This window comes from Sminthopsis crassicaudata, chromosome 1, assembly GCF_048593235.1.
Source record: "Sminthopsis crassicaudata isolate SCR6 chromosome 1, ASM4859323v1, whole genome shotgun sequence".
Classification (NCBI taxonomy): Eukaryota; Metazoa; Chordata; class Mammalia; order Dasyuromorphia; family Dasyuridae; genus Sminthopsis; species Sminthopsis crassicaudata.
Window position 1 is genome coordinate 580,375,788 of NC_133617.1, and position 24,973 is coordinate 580,400,760.

General features: G+C 33.3%; 1 protein-coding gene across 2 annotated transcripts in view; it reads right to left on the minus strand.

Moving 5' to 3' along the window:
- Nucleotides 1-1,553: 1,553 nt before the first annotated feature.
- GFM2 (GTP dependent ribosome recycling factor mitochondrial 2) overlaps nucleotides 1,554-24,973 on the minus strand; it is a 53,356-nt gene continuing 29,936 nt past the window's right edge. For both annotated transcript variants that reach the window (XM_074282277.1, XM_074282278.1), the window contains 9 exons: nucleotides 20,495-20,635; nucleotides 19,436-19,535; nucleotides 16,214-16,403; nucleotides 14,244-14,320; nucleotides 9,743-9,881; nucleotides 9,077-9,262; nucleotides 8,716-8,831; nucleotides 6,148-6,330; nucleotides 1,554-4,505 (listed from right to left, as the gene is read on the minus strand). In XM_074282277.1, coding sequence (XP_074138378.1) covers nucleotides 4,377-4,505; nucleotides 6,148-6,330; nucleotides 8,716-8,831; nucleotides 9,077-9,262; nucleotides 9,743-9,881; nucleotides 14,244-14,320; nucleotides 16,214-16,403; nucleotides 19,436-19,535; nucleotides 20,495-20,635 — 1,261 coding nt within the window. In that variant the 3' untranslated portion in view covers nucleotides 1,554-4,376. The remainder of the gene's footprint in view (nucleotides 4,506-6,147; nucleotides 6,331-8,715; nucleotides 8,832-9,076; nucleotides 9,263-9,742; nucleotides 9,882-14,243; nucleotides 14,321-16,213; nucleotides 16,404-19,435; nucleotides 19,536-20,494; nucleotides 20,636-24,973) is intronic.

Here is a 24,973-nt window from a genome sequence, read left to right on the forward strand (position 1 = left end):
GACCATTTATTAAATGCCTAAAATATTTAGTACTTTATCCCAATATTAATAAGAGAAGTGAGAGGGTGGGGCTCTTGAGTCAGAAAGCCTGTGTTCAAATTTCACCTTTAACACTTGCTTATGCCTAGTCAAATTATTTCAGTTTAAAATCTTCTGTTCCAACTGTAAAATTAGGGGGCCTGGACTAACTGACCTCCAAGATCCTTATCATTTCTAAATCTAGGAGCTTAAATCATTTTCCCTCCTTGGGCTTTACTTCCCTTATCTGTAAAATGAGAGAGCAGTATTAGATGGCCTAAGGTCACTTTCAGATTGAAAGACTTAACCAGTTCTTGAAGAATTTAAAGTTTAACACTAAAATATTTGTATTGTCTCCTTTTTAAAAAATATCTTTTATGCAGTAGTAACTAAACTTCTGTTCAAAAAAAAAAAATTAATCATGGAATGAGCCTGTTTCCAGGGACAGCCTCAATTATTTCCTTCATTGATGCTTTTCCCTTTTTAAATAGATGTGGAATACCAGCATAACCATTTTTTTGGATACTATGAAATGTGAAGTGCTCAAATGGAGCAGAATGAAGACCAAACCATTCCAGATGATGTTTGCACTGTGATTGATTTAATTTTGAAATTACATATATTAAAATATAAACTGTGAATTTTTACAAATAATCCTCATCAAATTACTTATTATACTCTACTTTTATTTCTGCTATTAGCTGTGATATAAAATGTGTAATATTTAAATTGCCTTTTCAAAGTGGTTGGAAAAATGGTTATTTTCAAATTTTACCTATCCATTTACAATGTCACCTTCATTGGCCCTCAATCTTTAGGACATGTCTTAATGAGCTAATGCTTATTTGAAAGCCTTGCCTTTCCTCAGTCCCTTCTACTAGAATGCAAACCTTAAAGCACCATAGAAATATGTCAGCTATTGTTATTAGTTTGTAATTATTTTAAAGATATTAATTTCTACTAAAGTGTTGTTGAAATGCCATAATGTGACATGAATATGACCTCCTCCTCCAAAATCCTTGAAAACTTTGCTAACAAGTTCTGCTATATCCTATAACCTTTCATAGCATTCTCCCCCTCTCCTTCCCACCCCCACACCGCCCCAGCCCCAAGTCAAAAATTAGGCTTCTGTTATATATCGGCTGTATGAGGGAATATTTTTGAAGGACCCACCTAGAATATCATAACATGTACTGTAGTAGAGAATACTCTTTCTTATCAGAAATATTAACATTTTTCAGGGGAAAATTTTTTGAGATTTTTTTTAAAATTTTCATCTTTGTTTCAAAAAATAACTCCTACCCATCGAGCTGTTCCTTGTAACAAAAGATGATAGAGGGATGGGCAAAGGCAAAGGAAGGGGTACTTACAGTTTAGCAAAACTACCCAATACATTAATCAAGTTTGAGAGTATATGTATTACTCAATACCTATAGTACCCTATTTAAAAAAAAAAAAAAAAAAAAAAAAAAAAAAGGGAGGATGTATTTTTCTTATCTCTGCTTCAGAGATAAATTAAGCTATTCATTATATTTATGCAGCATTCATTTTTATTTTTTCCTTTCCATTTACATTCTTTTTGTCATTACAAATACTGATTTTCTTGTTTACTTCACTTTACATCATTTAAATAAATTTCTGGATTCTCCATATTTATCATTTCTCATAACACAATAATATTACATCACATTCACATACTACAATTCACTTAGCCATCCCCTAACAATGGGTTTCTAACATGTAGGAATTTTTTTAAGTGTGAAAGAGCAGGTGGATTCCTTTAAAAAATTTTTTTTACTGTACAATTTCTTTATCACTTTCATTCCTGGACTCTTGGAACTGAACCTTCCCTTATAACAAAAACAGGGAAACAAGAATACCAAATATGATAAACATAACTGAATGCAACAATCTGTTCCTTTTGGAAACTAATGAAATTACAATAGACAATAAGATAACAAAACTATCACTCTTTGCAAGTGGTATGATGGTATGTTTAGATAATCCCAGAGATTCTAAACTAAATTCTAACTAAAAATTTTCTTGAAACACTTAACTGCAAAGTTGCAGGATATAAGATAAATCATCAGCATTTCTATATGTTACCAGCAAAACCCAGCAGCAAGAGATAGACAAACCCCATTTAAAATAACTGGAGACTATAAAATATTTGGAATCCACCTGCCAAGACAAACCCAGGAAATATATGAACACAATTGCAAAACATTTTTCACATATAAAGTCAGATTTATACAACTGGAAAAAATATCAATTGCTGAGGAATAGGCTGAGCTGATAAATAATTTCAATGACAATTATATCTAAATTAACCTACTTATTCAGTGCCATACCAAACTGCCAAAATAAATTATATAAATATATATAAAACTAGAAAGAATAATAAAATTCATCTGGAGAACAAAAGATCAACAATATTAAGGGAATTGATGGAAAAAAAAATGCAAAGGAAGATGGCTTAATCATACCAGACCTAAAATGATATTGTAAAGCAACAGTCATCAAAACCGTTTGGCATTTTCTAAGACATAGAGTTGTGGATCAGTGATGCAGGTTAGGTACACAAAACACAATCATCGTTTACTATTATAATCTAATCTACTTCTTGACAAGTCCAAAGACTCCAGATTCTGGGATAAGAACTCACTATTTGACAAAAATTATTGGGCAAAATTGGAAAATAGTTTGGCACAGAACATTATCTTACATCCTATACCAAGGTGCAGTCCCAGACAATTTCAACAGTCTTCACTTGGAAAATGCCATCTGCCTTCAGATAAAAAGCTATGGAGACTGAATATAGATCAAAACATGTGATTTTTTGTTTGTTTGTTGGCTTTTTCTTTCTAATGGTTTTTCCCTTTTGGCCTGATTTTGTTTGCACAACATGATAAATACTGAAATATGTTTAAAAACATCATGCATCATGGCAACATCAATATTATACAATGTTCAATTCTGATGAATGGGATGCTTTCCAACAATGAGATGATTGATGCCAGTTTCAATGATTTTGGGATGAAGAGAGTCATTTACAACCAGAAAGAAGAATATGGGAACTGAATGTGGATCACAACAAAACATTCTCACTCTTTTTGTTGTTGTTCACCTGTATTTTGTTTTCTTACTCATTTTCTTTCCTTTTTGATCTTGATTTTTCTTATACAAGAGAATTGTATAAACATGTTTACATATATTAGATTTACCATATATTTCAACATGTATAACATATATTGGATTGCTTGCCATCTGGGGAGGAGGTCACAGGAAGGAGGGGAAAATCTGAAACACAAGACTATGCAAAGGTCAATGCTGAAAAATTATCCATGTATGTTTTGAAAATAAAAAGCTTTTTAAAAAAATATTGTACATATATAATCTATACCAAATTGTTTGCTGTCTTGGGGAGGGGGGAGATAAAGAATGGAGAAAAAATTTGGAATACAAAATCTTAAAAAAAAATGTTGAAAACTATTTTTATATGTATTTGAAAAATTAAAAAACTGCACATTTAGACTCTTGCCTAAGCTGGGAGGACAAGAGAGGAAGGGCGGCTTAATGAAATCTGTTTTCCAAAGACTACCTGGCTTTAGTAATTTTTCCATTTATAGATGCATATTCACTCCAATGTTTCTTATTTCACCCTCTATATTAGTTCATTTAAATCTTCCTATGTGTCTTCAAGTTCTTCACACTAGCCATTTCTTCCACTTCATTTTCATCCCCCTGTTCAGTCACATCAATGGACACCCACTTTGTTTCCAGTTTTTTGCTAAAAGAATTCTGTTTCCTACACATGATATTCATGTTATACCATGAGTGGGATCAATACATCAAAGTGATGAACAATTTAACCACTTTTCTTATATAATTTCCTATTGTTTTTCAAAATGGTTGAAGCAGTTCACAGCTTTATCAACAGTGTATTAATATGATCCTCAGTGTATTAATATGATGTTCCTCCAAAATGGACTGAGATATGTGCGAATTTTTAGGGCATGAGCTGAAATTTCAAATTTACTCAAACTTGTCTTTTTTCTTATTAATGAATTGGAGCAACAGCTGGTAATTCTTCCTTTTAAAACAGTTCATAGACTTTGAACACTTACCTTTTGAGGAGTAGTTCCCTTAGGTCAAACTATTTAAAACAATTTAAATGATCATCAACAACTAGTAGGACTCCAGTAGCCAAAATCTGATAGAGTTAGCATGACAGCACTAAATGAAGATTAGTAACTCCCTTCTCAGGAAAAGTCATTAATGTGGATCTTCATACAATGAAGAAACTTAAGTGAGATATAGTAATTCTCAGTCTTTTCATTTCCATGTAATGAAAGTAATCAGGCCAGTCCACTTCTTCGATTAAGCAAGGCATTTTGGTCCTGAAGGTTCATAGCTTGGTAATTAGACAGCTCTAGTGCAAAAGTTGCTGTGCCAGATGATAAAGTTCGAAGCACAGTTGAATAACCCTAAACACAATAATTTTACAAGAAATGATAAGTCAGTTAATTAGGATCAAAATATCTATGCTCTCAATTTCTTTTTCCCACTCTTTCTGACCATTTTATTGATAATAAACAAAAAAAGATAATGAAGTTGAAACTGGACAGCTAATTTTAATTTTGAATGAAACTGGGTTTTTTTCCTTAAAAAAAAAAATCTATGAATTTTATTTAGTCATTATTTTCACATCAAGTTTGCTTTATGTAGAAATATATTTGCTCAATACACATCCTCAAGGTTGTAGGATGTTATATAGCTGGCAAAGAATGCAAGATTCGCCAGTTGAGAAAGCCAAGAAAGAAAGAGAAGTTAAAACAAGAGCTGGAACTAAAACATAACTGCTCCTGCAAAATCAATGAATGTGGCTCAAATCAGATTAAAATGAATTTGGGAAATTGTTGAACAAAATAAGTAAAAACCCAATGCAACACAGATAATGTTAGTTTGTGATTTCCTTAGTCAAGCAACATGCCACAGCTGAGATTAATTTCTGTTTGAGTTTTGTCACTACTGGTCTAAACCATGATATGTTTCATTAAAAAGTATATCTAATTTGAGACAATAAGCACTTATTTGTACTGGTTTCTCCACTATCATGATGGTTATCTATTTTGTGCCTACCTGAGGCCTCTGATTAATATGTCATATTAGTTAATTTTTTTTATAGTATTTAACAAATATTGATTTTGAAAGTAGGTTCCTAATACACCCACGACCTGTAGAAAAGACTATAGAAAACAGTACAGATAACAATTCAGTCAACAGTTTGCTTCCATAGCTATTTAAAGCTCTTCCCAAGATGACCCTCATTCCACCTCTTCAGTCTTGTTTTTTATTCCCTTCTGAGCACACTGCAACCCAGTCAAACTGTGTTTCTTATTATTTCTCTAGGACCCCATCTTTGTGCTTTTGAACCAGCTGTTCCTCAGGCCTGAACTAACTTACTTACTAACCATCTCTCAGAATCCCTATTTTCCCACAAGGTTCACCTTAAGAACCATCTTCTTTATGAAATCTTTTCTGATTCCCATGCTATCCCAACAGCTAGAGCTCCTTCTCCCCTACCCCCCCCCCAAAGTCAATTTACATCTCTTTTGTATATACTCAAATATGTATCTGTTGTCTCCCCTGGCTAGACAGTAAGTTCTTTAAAGAAAGAACCATTCTCACTTTGTTTCTCTCTCTCTCCCATTATCTGAGGTACTATGCTTGACACTTGCTGGACACTAAAAAATGTTTGTTGATGGCCTCAAAAGTTATTTCTTGCTTTAAATTTGTGATTTTATAAATGGTTTAGAGTTCACTGAATTGGCAACTTTCATTTTAAAGATATTTTCATGGTAAAGAAAAGATGACCATTTTGCCTTCCCTATATTCAGAGAGGGATGTCTGTCTGTAGTCTCAGCTGCCATATCTATGGATGTCTCTATCACTGAAAACCAAATTACACCATATTTCTTAGTTGTTAAAACTCACTGATTATCTCTTAATAAAGATCCTGAACTTTCATCTGAACCAATTTTTCTGGTTCTCTTCATATGCATTTACATCTCTCAGGTAAATGATATCCAAACTCTATGAAATTTACAGTAACAAAATAGTCCATACCATCATTTCAGCTAAGGGAACTGATCCAACAATAACTCTGTTATCCTGACGACTCTGAATTTCTTGAATGCTGCCTCTTCTCTGAGCAAGATCAGCTAGGACAGAACTGAGATAGTCTCCAGGCACTGTAACTTCGAGGTTCATAAAGGGTTCCAGAACTTGCTTGTCAGCTTTCTTTAGAGCCTTAGAATAGAGACATTAAAATTTTCCAATGAAATAAAATTCCTTAAAACATAAAATTTACATTTTAAATATAAAAGTGATTCCTCACTGATATATCCAAACAATAACAAAAAACCCAACTGTATGTAAACATGAGAACTTTAACAGGTCATACTGCCACTACTGTGGCTCTTACACAAAATTTCTTTGCCCACAAGTAATAAGAAATATTTACTTCACTTACCATTTTCAATATAACATGGTTGATAACTTTTTTCCAAAAATAAAATGTATATCTAAGGATTATTGGACTTCTTGAAAACCATAATTTAAAAAAAGAGCCTAGATATTATCTTTTTGGAAATCATCAAGGAAAACTGCCCTGATGTCCTAGAATCAGAAAGTAAAATAACCATTGAAAGAATTCAACAATCACCTCTTGAAAGAGATCCCAAAATGAAAATTCCAAACAATATCATAGCAAAAATAAAATGTATTTTCATACATTGTTGTTCATCTCCACAATATCATAATAAAAAAGGGTATAGGATTCCTAGTTTTTAAAACTGCAAACAAAAAGAAGGCACAAAGAAATCAAAAAATTTTCATCCTTATCACCCTGTAAAAGGGTCATTACTAAGAAGACTTGCATTGCTAGGAATTCTGATAACTGGGTCCATTATAGTCAAATGTACAATCAAAGACTTAGCATCAGGCATGGAAGGAAACAAATGGTTAAAATAGAATAAAGGCTTTCAATTTACTCTGGCTTATAACCAAAAAAGGAGTTAGGAAGCAAGCAGTTATTACTGCTTATTTAATGTGATAGCACTGAAATGTTCTGTAATGATCCTGCTAGGCCAGCCATCAGAGATAACCACGACATCCTTTAAAACAACCACCACTATCTGTTTTGTGATACCCAAGCTCTAGATCTGGCTCTAAAACTCTTTGTGACAGCTTAGACAAGTTACTTCCCTTGGTAGACATCAAATTTCCCTTTTGTGAAATGAAGGAGTGAAACTCTTTAAGGATATTTCCAGATTGAAAATCCTGTTTCTATCCCTCTGGAAGTAATTCTCTTAAACATTTTACTGGCTATAAGTAGAAATTCACTTACTTAAAAATTAGAAGTACCATTCAATTACAGAACATAATCCTCTGACTAGAAGGTTAGAAAAAAGTCTTTTTTTTTTTTTTTTCCTTAAAGAAAACAAGGGCAGAAATTGAAGATACAATAAATAAAGTTCTTACTGTGTAATGGCCTTTTAAATGACTCTCCAATTCATTCAGTTATTATAAACAAATCCTCCAACTATTCAAGGAAGGTCTATTTCCTTGAAAGGCAGGAAATCCTCAAAGGGTGGCTCTACCTTCAGAGTGGGACTCAGAGACAAGATGAAGAACAGCTGGAAGTGACCTTGGCACCAATCTGATCTATCTAAGATCTTTTAGATTAGAGACAACCTGAGAAAATGCTGGCTCCATAGTCAGAGCCTTTTCAATCATGCCAATTTATCCAAAATATATGGGGAAATGCCCAGGACTTGTGTTTGCTATGTCAAAACCTGGCTACTTGGTTAAACTTAGATAAAGTGTGATGTTTTATGTATTTCACTGCATCCATCAAGTTTCTAGGCCTTTTAGCTCTTCCTCTTCTCTTGAGTGGTCCTAGGAAATCATTTGAAATGATACATGTATTCTCTTAATCCAAACCCTCAAAATCATGCAAATCAAGGGTTCAAAACTCCAGATCTACTTCAAGAATACCCATGAAACAACTTATCAAGGCCATGAATGACTAATCTGAAAGATGTCATACTAAAGAAGCAATGTGTTCCCTCCTGCTGATATATAGTGAAGTTGGCATCAGTGCCCAGACTAAGCAATGGTGATAGACACGAGGCCACTGGCTCAAAAAAGACAGTAAAGAGGAACTGAAGGATTTGGATGTGGATTCTCTTGTCATTAAGTATATCCAGACAAACAAGTCTACCAAAATATGACATGTATGTGACAGGGCTCATGATCAAAACAACCCATATATAAGTTCCCCTTGCTGTATTCAGATATGTATATTGAAAAGGAAGAAATTGTTCCTAAACCAGATGAGAAAGTTATTCAAAAGACAAAGACACCCCGCAAAATTGGACAAACAAAAGCTTATGACTTCAGAGCAAATATTACACTAGCATGTAAATAAAAGTGGAAAAAAACAAACAAAAAACCCACTATCCACTGAAATTCCAGGAAAGCAACAATGTTAAAAGTCTAAGATGTTTCATGTGAAAAGAAAATCTCATTGACTTTGAAACTCAAGAAGGATAAGCCAAAGAGAGTTGGAAACAGTTGAATAATAATATTGAGTAAAGTCACCTTCAAGAAACAAGGACAATACTTTTATACCTTTTGCACACAACGGGAAACACAGGCAGAAACCATTGTTATAGAGGTGCCAGGATGAAGTGTCAATGAACAAAGAGTAACTGCAACATCCTGAATTGGGAACCCAAGCAATGGTCCTGGAAAGGAGAAAACAATTACTTTAGCGTTTTAAATATGTTTTTTTTCTACCACTGAAAATGAGAAGTAACCAGTTTAAAAAACAAGACTTGAGATGGATATGACAGTGGAGTTAATTTCCAATGGAGAGAGACAGAATGGATTGAAGAGAGCAAAAGGACAGAAAAAGAGAGAGAGAGAGAGAGAGAGAGATAAGAATAGTAAGAGGGATACTAATGTCTACTCTAATTTATGTGTACTATACCTTGCAGGTATGCACTATGAATTCCATTTTCAATGGCCTCTTGAAACTCTTGCAGAAGCTCCTCCCTAATATTTTCAGCATATTCAATAACAGCAATTACTTCTGATTTTTCTCTTGCACATGGCCTCACTTCCACATCCACAGTCACTAAATGTCTTTTTTCTCCTAATGTTCTATCCAATGTGTCTGTTACCAAACAGAAGAAATATTGATTCAATTATGAAGATTTATTTCCAAGAGACAAGGTGCCATTTTACAAAAACAACCACTTAATGTTCCTTGAGTTGAACTGGATGTTGATTTTTGTACAGAAAGATACTACACTAGCATTTGTTAGGACAAAAGCATAGGACACACACCTTTGAACTGTCCCATAAACTGAGGACAATACTATTTAAGTCACCCCCAAAAAGCTGTTGTCTTTTTTCTGAAATTTGACCACCAAAAGCATTTACTGGCTGCTTGACTTAGGTATAGTGCATAGCTGACAAACAGATTTATGGGTTTTTTGGTTTTGGAGTGTTTTGGCTGAAATGACTAAAAACATAGGGATTGAAATGTATGGTCTTAATTCCTATTTGATAAAATTGAGCTAAATGATCTGGACATCTTTCCTAGAAACACAAGAAGAACCAATATGTCATATTTTCTTTTATTTTTTTGTACCTGTGGCATGGGCTGAAGTTAGAATGGTTTCTCTATAAGCTATTTGTAGAGGACCGAGGAAGGTCTCAACTCCATATTCTCTCTTGATGCGATCATTAATGATCTCAATATGTAGCTCCCCCATGCCACAGAGAATAGTCTGGTGAAAAGAAGGAAAAAAAACCCAAATTTAAGAAACAAGATAAGGACTTCAGAGTACATATACTATACCATTTATGTAATGATTTAGCTTCTTTCATTATATTATCCAAACTGAGAAAAATATTTGGAAAGGCAAATTAAGGCAAGCTATTCCATTAATTGCATTCCTTTGGCCAATTATGACAAAATAAAACAGAATTCGAAAGTACATTTCAAGAACCTGGAAAATAAAAATGAAAGTAAAGTATATATATATATTTTTTTTTTTTCCCTAATAAAAGTCAAAAAGGTTTTTACCAGGAACATTGCTTTAAATTTTTTTCTTCCATGGATACTTACTAGCTAATTATATGATAATATAGAGCAAGCTACTTAAGCTGTGTGTGCCTCAGATGGTTTTCTACCACTTATTTACATAAGTGAGATCAATGTTGGTGGAATGGTGAGTTCCCTTTAGCTGACAAAATAAAGTTTCTTCCCTCACTCATATAGACAGAGCTTTACAATTTATCAACTGCTTTCCTTCCAACAACTCAGCCAGGGCGGCTAGGTGGCGCCACAGTACACAGAAGCTTCCTCTGCCTGACTTTAAATCTAACCTTATATACTTACTGTGTGACCCTGGGCAAGTCAGTTAATCCTGTTTGCTTCTACTTCCTCAACTATAAAGTGAGCTGGAGATGGAAATGGCAAACCACTCCAGCGTCTTTGCCAAGAAAACCCCAGATAATGCCACGAAGAGTCAGACACGACTGAAGAACAATAACAAAAAGCAGGTACAGCATTCTCCTTATTTTATAGAGGAGGAAACTGAGACCCATAGAAATTATGCAGCTAACTTCAAAGGTGAGAGCACTTTTCCCTATAATACAATGTCTCCCAATTATGACATTTATGAAAATTATGAAGTCAAAAGGAAGATGATGAAAATAATTAAGAGAATGTTTATAAGGTGGGATTATTCTTTAAAACAGGGGTGGGAACTATTTGGATATTTAGAACATTATGTGTGGGCCATACAAATTTATCAATTTATTGAACGGTGGGAAGTTGTATATAGCTTTCAACTCATTCTCACTCTTTAGAAGATGATTTTGTGAGCCTTATATAGCTGTGGGCTAAAAGTTCCCCACCCCTGCTTTAAAAAATTAATAAAAGTACTCCACAACAGAATTGATATATCTAAGAAAGCGTTATTCCTTTCAAATGAGTAACCTTTGGACTCTGTTCCAATGGACTGTCTTTGAGTTTCCACAAGAACTCCTGTTCTGGAATTACCTTTCAAGTTTGCAGCATATTCTTTTGAGTATCCTATTCAAAATAATCGTGACTCTTTGGAGTGACTTTGATTTATGTCAACAGCTACAGGTCATTTGGAGACTGATCTGTTGAATGAGGTGAGCAATTTAGCTGAGGAATACCAATTTTATTTAGAAAACAACAACAAAAACAACTTGTGATTTTAAATTAACAAGACTGATTCACCTAACTTACAGATTCTAAAGAGAATTTCATAAAAGGAGTTTCTAAAATGCTTTAAACAATGGTAGTATCATTAGAATCAGTGTGTAGCCTTACATTATGATTATTTTTAAAATCATCAGTAAGAGAAATACTATTCTTATTTATTATTACTTATATGACTGAGACTTTATTAACATTTTGAGGAGTACAAAGTACAAGAGTATAAAGAGTGATACTGAGTATATTATTCTGAACTTTAAAATATCATATATACATATACATACACACATGCATGTATATGTCTAACATTAACAAATATTAATTATATGACTTGCTCTTAAACTCACAGAATTGAAAATTTGGAAGGAACCTCCAAGGCCAAAGCTTCTTAGACTATGCGTCATGGCCCCATATGGGAGTGACATAACTGAATGTGGAATAAATCATGAAACCATAATTTATCATCAGTAAATGTTTCATCTGGATACTTAATGGATAGCTATACTTGGATACCTGTACTTGAGAAAATTTTACATGACCCCAGATATATAGATATAAAATATATCTATATATCTGGGGTCATGTAAAAATTTCTCAAGTGAAAAGAGGTCATGAATGGAAAAAGTTTAAGAAGTCTTGTTCAAATCCAACCTATATTTGATTAACGATCTCACTACAACATTTGACTAGTGTACATACAACCTTTGTGCTAAGATCTAATCCATTGCCTTCCCAGGTCCTTCTGGGTAGTTGTTAGTTATGTTTCTATCCTAAGCTGCAAATCTGCCCCTCTGTAACATTACCTCTTCAGATCCTTGAAGACAACTATTATGAATTCCACATCCAGACCAAACATCTCTACTTTATTCAAACTGGGGATACTTTTATTCAACCAAGTTACATATGGTATGAACTGGATGCCTCATTGTGGACAATCTACTGAATCTCAACATCCTCCCTAAATGGGGCCCACAAAAATGAATACCCAATACTCATTAGAAACACTTTCCCTAATACACACACCCACATACACACACACACACCCCTTCCATTTAGGGATGTTCTGATTAAAATACTTAACTGAAGTTTACCTCTTTTAATCAAGTGTAAATATTGGTGTAGATGTTAACCATGCAAGAAATACTTTTTAATATCTATGACATATGTTATTACTTTCTTGAAAAGGGAGACACAAGATCTAAACCAACTTTTTCTAGATGAAAATGCTTATTAGATTAGTTCATGAAAAACATTGAGTTATAGCACAGTGTGCAAATTTACATCAGGGTTCTGACTTAGCTATTGAGAATTATTAGCCACTCTTCTCACTGTCAAGCTAGTAGCCTCATTACTCACTGATATAACTATGCTTGCTTCTAATAGTTTTGTCTCCCATTTCTAGTTTTCTGGTTCTAATCTTGTGAATATGTAAACCAGAAAATGAAACTTCAGAGCCCTTTTTGTACAGCAAAACAACTGTTTGGACAAGTATACATATATTGTATTTAATTTTACTTTAACATATTTAACATGTATTGGTCAACCTGCCATAGGGGAGAAAGGGGGGAAGAAGGGGACAAATTGGAACAAAAGGTTTGGCAATTGTCAATGCTATAAAATTACCCATGCATATATCTGGTAAATAAAAACTATAATTAAAAAATTTAAAAATAAATAAATTTTAAAAAAGAAACTTCAGAGCCTTGTGATATGGGAACAAGTAACTGAGAGGTCTTTTAAGAAATTAATTCTGTGGATAGAGCACCAGCCTTGAATTCAGGAGGACCCGAGTTCAAATCTAATCTCAGACACTTAACACTAGCAGTGTGTGACCCTGGGCAAGTCACTTAACCCCAGCCTCAGGGGAAAAAAAAAAAAAAGAAATTAGTTCTGATTGGCTAATATGACAGAAAAGGAAAATAATAAATATTAGAAGACACTGTGGAAATATTGGGACATTAATACACTGCTGCTGGAGTTGTGAACTGATCCAACCATTCTGGAGAGCAATTTGGAATTATACACAAAGGGCTATAAAACTGTGCATACTCTTTGACCCAGCAATACCACTAGTAGGTCTGTATTCCAAAGAAATCCTATTAAAAGGAAAAGGACCTTCATATACATATTTATATGTATATAAATATTTATAGCAGTTGATAGTGTGTGTGTATGCATGCATCTCTGTGTGTATGCATGCATCTGTGTGTGTGTGTGTGTGTGTGTGTGTGTGTGTCTGCTGGTAAAGTGAGGGCATGCCCATCAACTAGGGAATGGCTTAATAAGTTGTGGTATATGATAGTGATGGAATGTTATTGTACTATAAGAAATGACAAGCAAGATGCATTCAGAAAAACCTAGGAAGTTTTGCATGAACTGATGCAAAATGAGATGAGAGAGAGCAGAAACAGGTAAACATTGAACACAATAACAGCAATTTTGTACAATGAGCAATTTTAAGTGACTTAAGTCATTCTGATCAAAGCAAGGATCTAAAACAATTCTGAAGGACAATTAATGAAATATGTTATCTATCTCCAGAGAGAAAACTGATGTCATCTGAGTGCACATTGAAGCATAATTTTTTCACTATATTTATTTTTCTTGTTTTTTTTAAACATAAATATAAACAAAAATATTTTTAAACATAATATAGAAATGTTTTGAATGATTTCAAATGTATAGCTGACATCACATTTCTAGCATTCTTAATCAACAGAGGAAGGGCAGGTGGAATTCAGAATTTAAAAAAAAAATTTTTTAAACGAATGTTGCAAAAGAATAAAACTTTTTGCCATTCGATGTGACAGAGCCATATGTTATATTTTTTTTTCATAACAAACATCATTGTAAATTATCATTTATATGGGATTTTTAAAAGTAGAAACATGCTTACTTGTCCAGAGTCAGGATCTAATCGCACTTTTAAACTAGGATCTTCACGCTGAAGGCAGTTCAATGCTCGATCCAGTTCTATGTACAGAGAGAGAAACATTAACATTTCATGTGATACTTACAAAAGTAACCAATTCAAAATAGACATGCAAAAAAAAAAAAGTGAAAGATGAAATAATGAAAGTAAAAGTGAATAAAATGAAAACAGAAAGAGCTAGTAGTTGTAGGATACAGACCATTTGTACCAGATATGTCTACAACAATGAAGTGATACTATTTTTCAAAGGAATCACTAAGAAATGTCTTGGCTTTAAAAAGAAAATGACAGTATCTTTTGTAAATCAATGTGATTCATGTATAAAGTGACTGATTAACAATGAGTTAATATAATTTCACCAGTATTCTTTCAAATGGATTCTCAATAAAGTAAAAATTAAAGGCTTCTGTGTATCTTTTTAAAAAAACAACCCAGGGGCAGCTAAGTAGTGCAGTACACAGAGCACCAGTCTTGAAGTCAGGAGGACCTGAGTTCAAATCTGATCTCAGACCCATAACACTTCCTAGCTGTGTGATCCTGGGCAAGTAACTTAACCCCAATTGCCTCAGCAAAAAATCAAAAAATCAATCAATCAATCAGTAAATAAATAAATGAATGAATAAATAAATAAAAGATAAAACACCAACCCAGTGTCTTACATTTAATAGGAGCTTCATTAATGGTTACTGAATTGGATTCTACATTGTTTTAAGTACCTAGTAAAGGTCAAATAAGAATATTCAAGACATTGGATCAAGTATTTTAAAAGGAAACTAAATGCCTCTTTTTCTACAAGATACTGTATAACTTAGAATCTGGCTGTAGATTAATCCTAACTAGCTGGGGAAATAAAACAAAACAAGATAAGATTATAAATCACTAAGACTAATTCAGATGATTTATAAACTAGTTCTTTAAGTAGTTATGTTAAAAAAGGATCTAAAATATTTTGAGCAGTGGTAGGATAACTATAGTAAACATAGCCATTTAGTGTGATTATTCTGAAAGAAAATATACATAGACACTATTATTATTATTGATAATTTTAGGGCTGTTTTCTCATCTACTTAAAAAACACAGCTGATCTCTAATATTTTTTCAGTTTTATGATCTGTGATCTGTGCTAGCTGCTACAGATAGTATAAAGTTGAATAAATACAGCCTTTGCCATCACAGAATTAACAGTCTAATAGGATCATACAAAAACATAAACATTTATATATCCAGCTAATAAAATAGCATTTTGGAATCAAGCAAATGTTGTTAAATAATATTATTCAAGGTCATAAAATAAATAAACTAAAGTTTCATATGGTATCTAATGAATAACGTTCTTAAAAGTTTAAATAAGATTTTTATATAGATATAGATAGATAAATATACATACACACAACAATATATAATACTTCTTGTAAACTGGAAAAACATTCCATTATATATAAATGCCACATATTTTCATCACCAGTATTTACTAACATCTTGTTGTAATGATAACATGGTGTGCTTGTTACCCCATAAAATATTTTATTGAAGGACAAACACGACTATAGCCCCAATCTGGGACAAAAACACAGCATCTTTGAAAACTGTTAAATGGTCAATACTCTGCAAATAACCAAACCATTATCTCTGAGGAGAATTCTTGGCCCATCTGCCCAATGCTGTATATAGAGAATACCACGTAAAAGCAAAAATAAAAATATCAGCAATAATGGAAAAAATGATTTCAAACATAGGATGCAAGCAAAGTGATCAAATCCCAGAAAAATATTTGGCCAAGCTTAGATGAAAAATTAATGTCAAGAAATTTCAGATGATAACTTGTTTTATAAATGAAAACATTTGCACTTATACCATATCTAAACCTACATGTGAAATATCTAGTGCTACATATTAATCATCAGAGTTAATTATAACAGGAACTGCATTTATACCTGGCTGTTTAGCTACTGAAGGTGGCTCTATTGTGCAAAAGAAGACAGGTTCTGGAATCTCTACCCCTGCCAATAAAAGACTCCCGGGTTCCATGTTATGTTTGTGTATCTTTCCTTCATTCCTTCCAGCTCGTCTGGCTGCAGCCAATGCTGAGGACTTGGATGAAACAATGGTATCACCAGTGGAAGTCTGCAAAATAAGCAAAATACCATGCATCATGACTTATTGATGTAAGCTATCAGTCTATATCACCCAGAGAAGGGAAAGAAACAATATGCATGTACATATAACCAGAGGGAATAATGAGAATTCATCTATAAGTACCAGTTGAATTCAAAAGAATTTTACTAAACTCTATGGTTACTTTTATTTGACCTAGTCAGATTGTTACAGTCAAAGTACATTCTCAATTGGCACATTTGCAAAGGACTCTAGATTCTTTAGTCTAATTTAATATAAAACTGCCTAGCCCCTAACATTCGTGAGCTAACTAACTAGTGGTCAGGCAATCTGTGGACAAATCTAAGTCCCTGGGAGCCCAAAGTTGTATCAACTAAGTATAAAATTTGTTTTTCCTGTTTGAAATCTTGCTCCTAACTAATAAGACCAGCAGAGATATGGCTTACGTGAAAAAGAAATATAGAAAATGAGTAAAAGCCTTCGGACATCCTGCAACTTCATAAACAATAAAAACTAGGGGCAGCTAGATGGCACAGTAGATAGAGTACCAGCTCTGAAATCAGAAGGATCAAATCTGTTCTCAGACATTTAATACTTACTAGCTCTGTGACTCTGGGCAAGTTACTTAACCCTAATTGACTTGCCAAAACAAAACAAAGGCAAAAACCCCAAAAACATTCATTTAAAAAAAAAAAAAAATCTAGAAGTTTTTAATCTCTCTCTTTGTGTAGTAAAGCTGGCTCTATTCTGTTCAAACATTGTTTATCTGACACCTGTGCCAGGTACTGAAGTTATAGAACACACACACACACACACACACACACACACACAAAATTTACGAAGCCCTTGCCCTTGAAGACCTTATGTTCTATCAAGGAGAAACCACCTACCTACAGAAAAGAAAATATCAAAGGGTTAGGTTTAAGGCTAGATTAATTGGATCAATATTTAAAGACATATCACAGGAAACATATGCACAAAAATTACCTACAAATCAAATTTGCTATGTATGGTATAACTTTTTCTGCTCAGGCAAATCAAAGATAATGGTGTATTGTGGTCAGAAAGACCTTAAAGATCATCAAGTTCTAACTCTTCATCATATGATTTGAGAAACAGAGGTCCAAATGGATTAAGAAATTTATCTATAGATACAAAGCCAGGTTAAGGCAGAACTAAGACAATAATTTAGTCTCCAAGTCCAATATCTTTCTATTCTACTACCATATTGTCTCTTCTAAGTAATAAATTTTTCTACCAGAAAATATTTCTAGTCAACATCAAACATCAAATTCAGAAAAATTTTCACAATGAAAATAAAGATAACCAAAGTCCTGAATTTTTTAATAAAATTCAACAAACATATCTTAGGTAACTACTCTGTAGAAGGTAATCAGGCTGAAGATTAAGAAACAAGTTTCCTAGATAGATGGACTATGACTACTAGAGTCTGTACAAAAACTGCTATCAAGAATTCTAGTAGACAGATGACTAAGCTGAGGTACTTATGTTCACACATCTATATTTTATAAAAAGCTATTTGTACATATTTTTAAAATCTACTTGTGGACATGTCATTTAAATATTTTGTTCATTTTTGTAAAAAGTTAACATTACAGTAGAGGAGGAAAAGCTTCTGGTGGTGACACCGTTATTATCTTTGAAATAGAGATATTTTCTTTTCAAAGTTGATCTGAGTTTTTCAATATTAGATTGCTACAATATAAACTCTCCTTTTCTAAACAAATTATTATAAGTTCTTTTCTATAAGAGTGCTAAGTCCTTGGGAGAACATCTATTCTCTAAGGGGACAGCATCCTGTTTACTTTTGTGCCAGTTCTGGCAGCTGGCACATTAGATTTCAGCATTTAATATGTTTTTAAAAAGAATTCCACAGTTTAATAACTAAGTATTCAAAAAATATTTATTAGCATCTGATTCATGCACTCCAAGAGCCTGTAATCTAGTTACAAGTTATAAGAAATAAGGAATGCTTTAGGGACAAGGATTCTGGACAAAATGAAGACATCCCTTTACCAGAAGGATTAATCAGGCCCATATATACATGGATAAAAGTGGGTGGGGGTGGGGGAAAGTGCTTTTAGGAAGTCAAGATAAAAGGGTGAAAAATTATCATAAAATTTAGAACAAAGATAATAAAGGCATAGATTAGAGTATTGAGGTGGGATAAGAATTGAAAGGATGATGGCTAAGAAATGGAAAAGAAAAAATGTAATGCCTGACAATATGGGGAAAATGCTCCACAACTGCCCACAAGAGTGATAAAAAAAAAAAATAGTGGTATCATTGAGAGACAGAGATAATAGGGAATGGAATTAATTGGAGTCAGAATTCATCTAAATCATTTTCACCTCTTTTTATTACACAGAGAATTTATTACTTTCAGTCTCCAGAATCTTCAGGAATAGCTTTTCCCCAGTTTTGTATTTCAAAGATGAAACTCTCACTTCTACATATTTATACAATCTTTCCAGAAGATTTCAGGGATTCATCAAAGTCTAAAGTACCATGTAATGTTAAGTGACACAAAATGTTGCCAATTAGAATGTTTTTATGAAACTGCACCAAAACTAGACCCTAATCCAGGCTGCTATGGAAATAACTTCTCATATGAATTTTTTTTTTTTTGGAATCAATAATAACATTAAGACTTACTATTTTAGGGAAGTATGTGTTTTTGGCTAGAATGTTTTTAATGAAGTTAAAATGATATTTATATAATCTTAAAATTTAGATTTATTTGGGAGGATCTAAAAGAACTTAGCATGAAGATGAAGTGACAATAAAAGTGTAAATTTGTCCTTATATAAACTTAGTATCCACCCCACCCAAAATTTTATTTAAAAAGCAGCTCAAAAGTATTAACTTAAGCATTTTACCTTTAGAAATTAAATTTTAAGAATGAAATGCATGCTTTTTAATATTTTAGATAAACTAAAGTTAAATATAATTTATCAAACATTTATATTGTCACTGCATAAAGATATTGTTTCTCTGAGAGAAACCAGTCATTTAATTACCTGTTTAAGTCCAACAGTTAGGGCAATATTGCCTGCTGTGAGAGAAGGAATTTCTATATGCTGGTCAGCAAAAGGCAACAGTAAGCGACTTATTCTCTCTCTGCAAATAAATGATTTAAGTTAGTATTATACTTTTTTAAAATAAAGCTTTTTGTTTTCAAAACATATGCATGGATAATTTGATAGCATTGACCCTTGCAAAGCCTTGTGTTTCAGATTTTCTCCTTCCCCCATTCCCTCCCCTAGATGGCAAGCAATTCAATATATGCTAAACATGTTAAAAAAATATGTTAAATCCAATATATTTAAACATATTTATACAATTCTCTTGCTGTACAAGAGAAATTAGATCAAAAAAGAGAAAGTAGTATATTCTTTTTTGTGTGTGTGTGTTTGCTTAATTTTGCTTTTTTTTTTTTTTATTCATTTTTCCAAATTATCCCCTCCCTCCTTCCACTCCCTACCCCCCGATGACAGGTAATCCCATACATTTTACATGTGTTACAATATAACCTAGATACAATATATGTGTGTAAATACCATTTTCTTGTTGCACATTGTTAGCTTCCGAAGGTATAAGTAACCTGGGTAGATAGACAGTAGTGCTAACAATTTACATTCACTTCCCAGTGTTCTTTCTCTGGGTGTAGTTATTTCTGTCCATCATTGATCAACTGGAAGTGAGTTGGATCTTCTTTATGTTGAAGATTTCCACTTCCATCAGAATACATCCTCATACAGTATTGTTGTTGAAGTGTATAGTGATCTTCTGGTTCTGCTCATTTCACTCAGCAACAGTTGATTTAAGTCTCTTCAAGCCTCTCTGCATTCCTCCTGCTAGTCATTTCTTATAGAGCAATAATATTCCATAACCTTCATATACCACAATTTACCCAACCATTCTCCAATTGATGGACATCCATTCAACTTCCAGTTTCTAGCTACAACAAAAAGAGCTGCCACAAACATTTTGGCACATACAGGTCCCTTTCCACTGAAAGTAGTATATTCTTAAGGAAATTTACATAGTTTTAGAAAGCAACCCAAGATTTCACTCACGTGCAGTTCCCGTTAATGTTATGGATGGCTGACTGCGGTTTCATTGTACCAGAATAAATGCGCATGAAAACTAAAGGTCCACGCTGTTTGTCATGGAGAACTTTAAATGCCAAGGCACACAAGTCATCTTTATACCACTGCCTATAAAATAAAAGTAATCAGTTGGCCATAAATCTCCACCATATGACTAGAAACTTGCTTATGCTCAGATTTTTCAAATATTCTCCAAAAGGGAGATGGCTGATCATAATCTTATTGATGTGGTGTTTTGTTTTTTTTTTTTTTGCAATTTTGCACCATTATCCCCTCTTATTTTATTTATCATAGTGACCAAAGACATCCTATTTAATGCATACTGTTCATTGCTGTTCTTCCTAACATGCATGTAGATTCCTTGTCTCTTGTTTCTAAATACAAGGCTCCTCCACTAAGTACAAAGTGTGAGATGGGACCTCAGAGACATCTAAATCAACTGCTTTATTTTATAGAAAAGGAAATGAAATCAAAGTAGTAAAGGAATTTCCCAAAGGTGCCATGAGGAGTGGGATCTGCATTCAGGTCCTTTCCCTCCAGTCAGTGCCTTTTCCACTAATTCAGGGCTATCAACACTATCATTATTCTTATCCATTACCAGCTCACCTCTTAATCAAATAGTTTATGTCCTGAAAAATGTCTAAAATACCACATCAAGGAAGCAATGGATGTACTGCAAAGCCTACTTTAGCCAGTCAGTAGTGTTGATTTAAGTGATTATTATTTGCTAGGCAGGATCTGAAGTGCTGGTGATATAATTATAGAACAGAAACAAAAGAACCATCCAAGAGCTTAAATTATTTTAAAAAATTTTTTTTCTTTCATATCTTTTTTTAAATTTTTTATTAATTTTTATAATTATAACATTTTCTTTGACAGTACATATGCATAGGTAAATTTTTTTTTAACAACATTATCCCTTGTACTCCCTTCTGTTCTGAGTTTTTCCCTTCCTTCCCTCCACCCCCTCCCCTAGATGGCAGGCATTCCCATACATATTAAATATCTTATAGTATATCCTAGGTCAAGAGCTTAAATTATAAGGAAAGAGACCACACACAGAAAAAGCTGAAAGGGGAGGAGGAAATGCAAGAGGATGAGAGTAGAAATGGTGAAACCAAGAAGACCACAATAAGTGAAGCTGGATGGGGAGTAAGATGTGTCCCGTCCCCTCCCCGTCCATGGCACATGCCCCAATTAGAGAAGCATAAGATATTGATAAGGTATGAGGAATAAGGCTGAATGGGATCTTGTAAGATGAGGAGATTTCCTAATAAGGAGTTCACTGGTGATATGGTAGAAAACCAAAGAAGTCCATAAGGGATGTAGCTGGTGGCAAGTGAGGAAATATCCTTCACACTCAAGATATGTTTTCCAGTTCCTTTAAGCAACTCACAATTTTGATTCTCTAGAGACTGTGGCATTCCATGATTAGTACCCATGTAGTGTATCACAAGGGATATACTACTTACTAAGGATTGAAAAGATAGGCTTTGTGGTAAGGAGCATTTTGGCATCAATGAAAGTGCTGCCCAAATTCACAAATTAACTCTAGTTTGTTCTCATTATAATTATTCGCCTCTGGGCTTTGTTCACTGTTCATTTGTAGAGCCTATTCAAAAAACACATACATACATGAGCACACATGTATTTGTGTGGGTGTACATATATAGACATATGCACATACTAACTCGACGTGCTGCCCATCCAAATCTATGTCAAAATTTGGGCAATGTCTTTCCTTATGCACTTGGTTTTTCCTAAATAAACATCTAGGTAAACAACTTCTGAGTGTCCCCCCCAAAAAAGGAAGAGTACTAATTATAAATATCAATTATTGTATGCTAAATACAAAATCTTTGAGCAACAATTAATGAAATGACACGCAATGGGAGAAACTGAACCACATTCATACTGCTATAAATGAAACACACACACAAAATATTACATCTAAAAGAAAGGCCATTTCTCATGACTCTTGTTGATATTGCTCTACAGTACTTAAGATGAACAGAAGTAAATATAACTGCCTCCTGGTCAGCAAGATCTGCTACAGAGAGTAAAGTAGAGATATTCGCCAAAAAGAGTGAAAAGAGGACAAGAGTCCTCCAAATCTGGAATAAATCATGTTACGTGAATGCAATGGAATATTACTATAACACATGAAATCATAAAAATGACCAATTTCAAGAAATATAGTCAGAATTTTATGAATTGTCATGGAATGAAAAAAATAAAGTCAAAATAGTAATATCCAAAATGACAACATGAATAAAATCAACATTAAGAGGAAAATTCTGGTCAAATACAATGGCCAATGTTATTACCAAAATTAAAAAATATGTTTCTTTTTCCTATTAGTTAATCCAGTAACTTTAAAGAAAATAATGTACTTTGTGCTGGGTGTTCAGAAATGGTTACTGTATAGTTATTCAAGACAATTCTAATAGCCTTGTGATGGAAAGTGCCAGCCATACCCAGAGGGAGAAATATGGAAACAATGTGGATTGAGGCATAATATTTCCATCTTTTGTTTATGGGTTTATTTGTTTTTTCTTTCTCATGGTATTTCCTTTTTGGTTTGTTTTTCTTACACAACAGGAAAAATATGGAAATATGTTTAAAAGGACTGCACATTTTTAACCTGTATCAGATTGTTTGCTGTATTGGGGAGAAGGGAGTCAAAGAAGGGAGGGAGAAAAATTTGGGACACAAAGTCTTTACATCAATTTGGAAAAATAAAACACTTGAGAAAATATATTTTTTAATTTTAAAAAGAAAAAAGAGAAATATTTGTTGTATCAAAACAAAACTTATTAATAACATTTTAAAAAGGTTTATAAGATTAGTAATAAGAAGCATGCTTTTTTCAAGAAGAAATTTGATTACATCAATAAATGAGAAATCTCCACACTTTGCACTATTTTAAAAGACTGATGTATTCGATGACCTTAATGAGGAGGAACTGACAGCTTGGTTTCTACTTTCTCTTCCTTCATGGACAAAGTAGGGGGAAAAAGGAAGATTGAACTTGCAATTTTGCCTCTTTGGGTGAGAAGATAAAGGTGACCTGCACCACAGGTGATGGGAGTAATTGCCCCTAAAATTTCCCCTTGATATTTATTATGCTGTTAAGAGAAATTCAGCACCCAATCCAGAAGTTCTTTATTCCTGAAGCAACTGTGATCACCTCCTAGCCAGCCAGACACCTGATTCCCTTTTTCTGTGTAGGAAATAAATGCTAGTACCTCCATTTTGCCCTTGACCTATATCTAGAGTGGTGGAATAGTAGAATGGAAGAACAAGTGAAGTTCTTGATTTCTCCATCTTGTACTTGACAGAGTAAAGAGAGTAAAAAGAGCTTCCAACATTATGAACCAAAAGAAACTGGATATTATTTATTCTATGAAAAATATGCTTTATGCTCTGCTCCTCAATATTACCAGGCTTTTACTAATATAATCTGTTTTTTCAACTATAGAGGGAAAAAAGGAGGGACTTGGAAAATGCAGCATACATTAAAGACTAAATGTTACCAAAAAATGGCATGGAAGTTATTTTATTATAAACTATTTGTATGTGGAAATATTATTGGTTGGTTAGATCAAAGGTAAGGAAAAATAAGAATGACAAGGTGTAGCTTCAACTCAACAAAATGAATATTCTGAAAAAGTTTAAAAGATAAAAAATAAGTGCTCCAAGTGGCCTGGAAACTCTATTAACTGGCATTGGATTAATTAAATATTTACATTGGATCTAATTATGAAGTCAGAAATGCTGATAGGAAAGGATAACACCAGTTTAATGGATGAGTATGGAAAATCATAACCATTATTGCTCCACAACATAAAGGATAAGGTAAATCAGTAGGAATCTTGTTGTAACATTCAACTAAGCTAAATGAGCCTGAGTATTTACAGTTGGAATGATAGATGTACAAGATTCATATAATGATCAGCTCAGTACCTGATTTGGAAATGCAATTTAAGAAGATGAAACATATTTCATATATGAAGTACATATTGCAAATATCAATATATACAGAAGAATTCTATGTTGAAAGTATCCCTTTTAAAGGCAATCGGGAATCTGTTCTCAAAATAAGCTTAAGATCATTTCCCATTCCATGGATACCAGTGTCTATCCTGACCGTTTGTCTGTTATCCCTTGCTCTGGCTAAGAACTGGCAGGTACTCTATTCTCAAGCACATGTTTTCTGGGTAGTATCTTTTATGCTACTTCTTACACAGTCAAATCATAATTGGTGATACACTGAAGACTTCCAGCCATTTGCAATTTGTATTCTTTGGGAATTATGGCACTTCATGACTTACAAAACATAACACATAACAGGAGAATTTTATGTGTCAATATCAAAAACTTTCCCTTAGGTCAGAGAGCAGTACAAGATTATTGAAAATACTGTACAAGAATTACTAAGAACAT